Raw genomic sequence first — 6,420 nt, forward strand, 5'->3', positions numbered from 1 at the left:
CTGCTGGGCTGTGGTGGTGGCGCTTGCTGGGAGCAGCCTGGCGCCTGTGTCACAAGGTCTGGGCGGGAGGCGAGGGTGGAGCTGCTGCAGACGGAGGCATCCCAGCAGAGGAGGAGGTCTGCAGGGAGCAGCTGGAGGAGGGTTTGTGTGGAGAGGGCCGTTTGCTACTTGCCAAGGCAACACTGCAAGGCCTTGTTTCAAGCGCCTCCTTCGCCAGCCTCAGCTGTTACTGCTGGCCTGGAGAACTGCCCTCGCTTGCGCTCAGCTCCTGCTCCCTTCGCCTGCCTTCCAAGCGGTTGTGGAAGGCGAGCTCCGGCTCCGAGAGCCACCTGGGCATCCTGCGGATGCCATGGGCAGCATTGCTGAGGCAAGGGGCAGAGGCGCAGGTAGGATATGGTGGGTGGCGAGTGCTGCTGCTCCCGCTGGGCTGCTCCATCGGTGAGGTTGGGGGGCTGCCTGCAGCTGCCGGCTCTGGGCTGTCGCAGGCAGAAGCGTTGTGCTGCGGAGCCCCTGGGTGTCCTGTGGGGAGCGAGAGCCCGTCAGGTATTTGTTAGGGGCCATGCAGAGATCCAAGGGGACAGGCTCTGTGGGCCGGCACAGCCGCGCCTCATGCCATCTCCTCTGGCCTCTGGCCTCTGGGCTAGAGGAGAAGCTAAGGAAGCACAAGGGCCCCCCAGGGCAACGTCTGGGCAGAGGGCACTTCTGGGCCACAGTTAGCAACTCGCTACACAGCAGCAGCCTACGCACGTTGACCGTCTGCCACGAAAGCTGCTCTGGCAGGGCTGTCCTTTTCCAGGCGCAGCAGTAGAAAAGCACCGCAAGACCGGAGCCAACCCTCGGCACCTGTCTGCGTTGCCACCAATGTCTTCTGAGAGCCAGTGGAAGGCTGTAAAGCAGCAGCCCTGGCCTGTGGCCGTGCCCCGCCCAGCCTCATACCTGGGCAGCTGTCGGGCTGCTCCAGCGGTGCCTCCTCGGCCGAGCGCCCGAAAGGCAAGGCGACGTCCTGGCCAAATACTGCTCGGCAGTTGTCTATGAGGAACTGCACCAGGGCTGTGACCTGCACACAGACACCCACTGGTTTCAGAGATGTGCCTGCCGCGTGGCAGAGCGTGCCGAGCGTCGAGCGCTGGCCCTGTTCTGTTCAGCGGTGCTGCTTGGCAAGGGCAGGGGGAGCTGTGGGGGTGGCCCAGAGCTGCCCGCAAGGCCAGAGCTAGGGGCTGACTTCAGCACACCTTGTCAGTCCTCTCCCTCTGCACGGCCAGCGGGAGCACGTTGTCTGGGTCGGCGCTCAGCATATTTGGCCCCACACAGATGGCCAGGTTGCTGGCATTCATCCTGCTGCTCTCCACGTTTTCGCTGACGTGGTGCAGCACGGCGAGCAAACGCTGCAGCAAGAGCAGGTTGGCCCTCGGCAGCTTGCCAGCCACCCTGCGGGAACACCAGCAAGAGCTCAGAGTCATGCTCAGAGCTGCAGGGGCCGCTCCTTCTTCCCCGCAGCAAGCTTTCCTGAGCAACGAGGCTTCCTCGTGCTCTGTCTTTCGTGGAAGAGCTCCTGGGAGAGAAGGGCTTCTCCGGGCCCCTGGCGCCCAGCACCAGCCCCCTCCGGAGCAACAGCGAGCTGACAGGAATGGCAGCTGTCTACAGGACACTGCCCTTCTCCAGAGAAGGTCCGGGCCTCTCCCAGCCCCTCCCACTCAGGCGGACTGCTCCCAAAGCTTACTCTTGCAGTTTGTCAATCTTGTCCTGCTGCCTTGGCTCCTCCAGCGCTAGCATCCACTCGTCGTAGAGCTTGTCCGAGAGGAGACTGGAGGGGATGCTTCGGAGGAAGTCCTGCAAGGCCAAGGAACTTAGGGGAGGCCCTGGACACTGCTGCTGAGCAGAGCGGGAGCCTGGCCGTGGCTTGGGCTCCCTCGGAGGCAGGTAGGTTTGTGCTGCCCCGAGCCGCCAGAGGTGCTGCTGGCCGCTGCCAGGGGAGCGGGCTGCGGCAGCACAGGCCAAGTGCCCTGGGGCGAGTGCAGGAGCAGGCCCCAGCTCCCAGCTGAGCCTTGGGTGCCGGCCTCAGGCTCGGCAGTGCTCAGTGAGGAGACGAGGGTGCTGAGGAGGAGGCGGAGGCGGAGGCAGGGCCTTTGCCACGGGCATGCAAGGAATGAGGGGCAGAACGAGGGTGGCTGAAGAATCCCCTGGCAAAGAGAAAGGCCCAAGTGTCCTGAGCCGGAGCCACGGAGCGTGGCTTCAGCGTGCTCTGAGCTTGGAGTCCCAGCAAGCTCCGTCGAGGCACTGGCAGGGGCCCGTGCGCATTACCCCCGTGCTCGGAGAGCTAAGCGCCAGAGGAAGTCACCTTCAGCACCGCTGCCAAGAGGTGCACGGGCTTGCTGTGCAGGTCAGCGTTCTCGCCCTGGTTGAGGACCTCCTTGAGCTCCTTGCGAGCCTTCTCGTTGGCCGCCTTCCTGAAGATGCCCTCCGTGCCAGGCCCTTTCTCGTACAAGATAGCCAGGAGATCCTGCAGCAAGACAGGGACAGAAAAGGAGCATCCTGAATCTGGCCACATGGCTGGGCGTCGGCAGCGCGTGAGGAGGGCAAATCCCCACATCGCCTCTCTCTGCAGAGCCCCGGCACAGCTGCTGGCGGCGGGAAGCTGCCTCGCTCCAGAAGGCCCAAGCGGGACGCCTCTGTCGGCAGGCTGGCTTACCTGGACCGGCTGGGCCAGGCTGCCGTCTTCCGCGCAGATGACTGCCAGAGGCTGCCCAAAGAGAGCGAGCCTGGCGCCAGAGTCGCGCTGCCCCGGGCAGTCCCCGCTGGCAGAGGTCCCTCTCCGAGCGAGCGGCCAGGAGATCCCCTGCCTCCTTGCCTTCGCTCCCTCTGCTGCAAGCAAAAGGCAAGCAAAACTCAGGGGAGCAAAGCGGCCCGAGAGAGCCGGATGGTGCCGTCTGCCTGCGCGCGGCGCCCTGTGAGGCAGCTCCTCCAGCGTGTGGCCGGGCGCAGAGGTTGTGCCGGGCGGGAGGAAAGCAGCAGCGTGTCACCAGGCAGCTGCTGCCTTTCTTTCTCAGGCTCACCAGCGGAGCGGCCGAGTGCCTCCTCCGTGGGGGACGGGTCCAAGCGGGGACGTTTCTTGGCGTCCGCCTGCGAGAAACGGCTGAAGGTTAGAGGGCGGCCCGTCAGCAGCTGGGGCCAGCAGGCAGCTGCTGCAGCGCGGCAGGCAGGTGTGTGCGAGGCTGCCGGGAGAAGCAGAGGTGGCCCAAGGCCTGCGGAGGAGAGGCCCAGGTGCGGGCCGGACACTGCCTGCCTGGGGCACGGGGGCTGTGGCAAAGGCTGCTGCTGGAGCCAGCGCCCCCAGACGGGCCCTGCAGCCCACAGCCGCCCGCGCACAGGCGGAGGCGGCTGCCCTGGGGCCCAGCAGCCGCAGGGCGGCCCGAGGGCTCTGCGCGTGGCCGCGCGGCACGGTCTGCGCTGGGGTGCTCTGCCCGGCACGGGCCATCTGCTGCCTTGGCGTGCCCCGGGCCGCTGCCCCACGGTGCTGCCCCAGGTGCCGTGCACAGGCAGCCCGGGCCGCGGCAAGGGAGCCCCTGCTCACCTCCACCACAAGGAGCGTCTCCACGGTGGCGGCCGTCAGCGACACCTCCTGGGCGAGAGAGGCGAGAGGCGCCGTCAGCAACTCGGCGGAGGGTGCCTTGGGGGCCGGCGAGGGGCTGTTGGGGCGGAGGGCGCTGCGGGAGGACACTTACGGGGCCGTAGAAGCCGACCACCTTGGTGAGGAGCCGCAGGGAGGGCAGGCGGGTGACTCTGGCTCCCGGGGCTCCTGGGCTCGGCCTGCGCACAGGGGAGGGCGCGGGAAGAGCTCGCTCAGCCCCCGCCCTCGCAGCTCTCCGCGGCCGGCCCCCGGCCCCCGAGGCCCTGCAGCAGGGCGGGCTGCCAGCACCGCTCCGCAGCGCCCCGCCTCCTGCTGCCTGCGGGCCTCCTTCCTCCAGCCGGCGACAGGCGCCCGCGGCTCGCGGCCCGCCGGCCTGCCCGCAAGCAGCTGTGCTCTCCGCTCCCGGCAGGCGGGCGGGCGGGCAGCGCTGCTGCCGTGCAAGGCTGAGGCGGAGCGACTCCCGCCGCTCGGCCCAGCGGCTGCCCTGAGCAGCGGCTGCACCTCTGCCCGCGGCTCCTTTGCTCTGCCCGCCTGCAGCTCCCCCTGCAACGCTCGCCCGCCCTCAGCCCCGCGGCCCCAGGTGCAATTGCCCGGCAGGGCTTACCGGAGCAGGGCGTCCAGCCAGAGCTGCTTCACCTCCTGCGACCTGCAGCGCACAGGAGACGCAGCCTCAGCCCGCGCTGCTCCTGCTCCTGCGCCGTGCCGCAGCGGCGGCCCCAAGCAGCTCTCGCCCACGCGGGCAGAGGGCCGGGGCCGAGCGGCGTGGGCCAGCGCAGGGAGCGGTGCACGGCCCTGGGACGCGGCGCCCCGACTCACCCAAAAGTCACCACGCAGAGGTTGCTGGGCCAGACGAGGATGAGGCTGTGGCTGCACTTGAGGCCAAAGACCTCCTCCTCGTCCTGCGGCCGGGCCGCGGCCACCTCCTCGCTGCACAGCACCCAGAGGTCGCTGAGGTGCAGCCGGTGCTTCAGGCGGAAGGTGGAGCCGCATCTGCAGGGAGGAAGAGCAGCGCCTGCGGTGCGCGGGTGCGCCGGGGGGGCAAGGCCAGCTGCGCATGGGCAGGGCGGCGCCGAGCCCCGGGCAGCAGCAAGGAGCCTGCTTGGCCGCGCACGCGCAGGGCACTTTGCCGAAGGCGCTGCTGGGCAGCGCTGGCAGCAGGACGCTTGGGCAGGGTGCGCGGGGCAGGAGGACAAGAGCAGGAGCCTGCACCCTTGTGCGGCCGCCCGGCCACCTTCCAGAGAAGCTCTGGGCGTGCCCAGTTTGGCGGGAGCCCCAGGGCGAGGGGATGTGCCCGGGGCCGGGGGGCGGAGGGGGTGGCGGGGAGGAAGGAGGCGCGCGCCGCTCTTCTTACTTGAAGCTGGCGATGGCGACTGCGTGGGGGAAGAGCAGGAGGTGCCTGTGGCGCGTGCGGTGGTGCCGGGTGACCCGCACGCGGAGGGCGAGCAGCAGCTGGGAGCTGCTGCTGGAGACAAAGGGGCCGAGGGGCGGCGCGGGCCGGCAGGCTGCCCTGCCCCAGAGCCCGTGGCAGGCGCCAGGAGCCGCGGGGCCGGGGGCCGCGGGCTGTGCCCGCGTGCCGGCAGCGGGGCCGGCAGCGCCCCGGGCGCCGCAGCAGTGGGCCTGCCCCATGCCGCTGCCGCCGGGCAGACGGCTGCCGTGCGGCCCTGTCCCGCGCCGCGCAGTGCTCGGCGCTGCTCAGGCCTGCGCGAGCCTGGAAGCGCGTCCCGGTGCCGGGCAGTGTCACCAGGCTGGGAGCCGCCTCAGCCTGCGCTGTCCCGCACCAGCACAGTGCCCACCTGGGCGACACGCGCTGCTGCCCGTGGCCAGGGTCGCTACGGTGCCACGGTGGCACATTGTGATGCGCCGGCCGCGGGGGCTGCGGGAACTCCGGGTGGTCTCCCCGCCTCCAGCGCCTCCAGCGCCTCCGCCGCCGCCGCCTGATTGCCACGCCTGCAGCCTGGGAGCGCAGCGCGTGGCCCGGGCCACCGTTGCTCGCTGCCGCCAGGCGCCCTTCACTCTCCCGCCTGGCCGGCTGAGTTTGCAAGGCCCCTCTGCAGATCATCTAGTCCAACCCCCCTGCTCCAGCACGCTCCCCCGCAGCAGGTTGCCCGGGACCGTGGGCACCCGCCTTCTGACTATCGCCTAGGGTGGAGACTCCACCACCTCTCTGGGCAACCTCTTCCCGGGCTCCCGCACCCTCACAGCAAAGAAGGCCTGCCTTCGAGTCGGACAGCAGCTGCTGTTCTGCCGATTTGCCGTTGGTGCCCAGGGCCTCTTGTGCTGTCACTGGGCAGCCCGGACACGAGTCTGCCTCCATCCTGCCTATCCCATCTCTTCAGCTATTTCCACACAGCGATCAGATCCGCCCTCGCTCTCCCCTTGTCCACGCGCAACAGGCCCAGCTCTCGCAGCCGTTCCTCACAGCACACCTGCTTCAGCCCCTTCCTCCCCTGAGGAGCCCTTTGCTGCAGTCGCTCCCCGAGCTCCGTGGCTCCCTTGCCCTGCGCAGCCCAGCACTGCACCCAGCACTCCACAGGGCTCTCAGCCATGCTCAGCCGCCCGGCACCATCACCTCCCTCAGCCTGCTGGCAACACCCTTCCTAACGCAGCCCCAGAGACCAGCGGCCGCCTTTGCCACCAGGGCACGCTGCTGCCTCCTGCGCAACCTCTTTTCCACCAGCACCCCCACGCTCTCCTCTGCCAAGCTGCTCTGCAGCAGGTCGGCCCGCACGCTGCCCGGCTTGCGGGCCTTAGTCCTCCTCGCGGGCACTGCCACTCTGCCCTTGCCTGTGCTG

At 69.4% G+C, this 6,420-nt stretch overlaps 1 protein-coding gene across 1 annotated transcript; it reads right to left on the reverse strand.

The window, feature by feature from the left end:
- Positions 1-1,066: 1,066 nt before the first annotated feature.
- Positions 1,067-5,942, reverse strand: LOC138065989 (T-cell activation Rho GTPase-activating protein-like). Its single transcript, XM_068931987.1, has 5 exons — positions 5,844-5,942; positions 2,690-2,776; positions 2,339-2,500; positions 1,721-1,830; positions 1,067-1,428 (listed from the first exon to the last, which is right to left on the reverse strand). Exons 1-5 carry the CDS (start codon positions 5,940-5,942, stop codon positions 1,224-1,226), a joined length of 663 nt encoding a protein of 220 aa, XP_068788088.1. The 3' UTR covers positions 1,067-1,223.
- Positions 5,943-6,420: the final 478 nt, after the last annotated feature.

Source organism: Struthio camelus, chromosome 1 (assembly GCF_040807025.1).
Source record: "Struthio camelus isolate bStrCam1 chromosome 1, bStrCam1.hap1, whole genome shotgun sequence".
Lineage (NCBI taxonomy): Eukaryota > Metazoa > Chordata > Aves > Struthioniformes > Struthionidae > Struthio > Struthio camelus.

Coding starts and splice junctions, on each gene's coding strand:
- LOC138065989 (XM_068931987.1), bottom strand. CDS start 5,942: ATGGAGGCAGACTCGTGTCCGGGCTGCCCAGTGACAGCACAAGAGGCC. Junction 2,501..2,689: donor GCCTGGCCCAGCCGGTCCAG/GTAAGCCAGCCT, acceptor GTCTTGCTGCAG/GATCTCCTGGCTATCTTGTA. Junction 1,429..1,720: donor AAGATTGACAAACTGCAAGA/GTAAGCTTTGGG, acceptor GTGTTCCCGCAG/GGTGGCTGGCAAGCTGCCGA.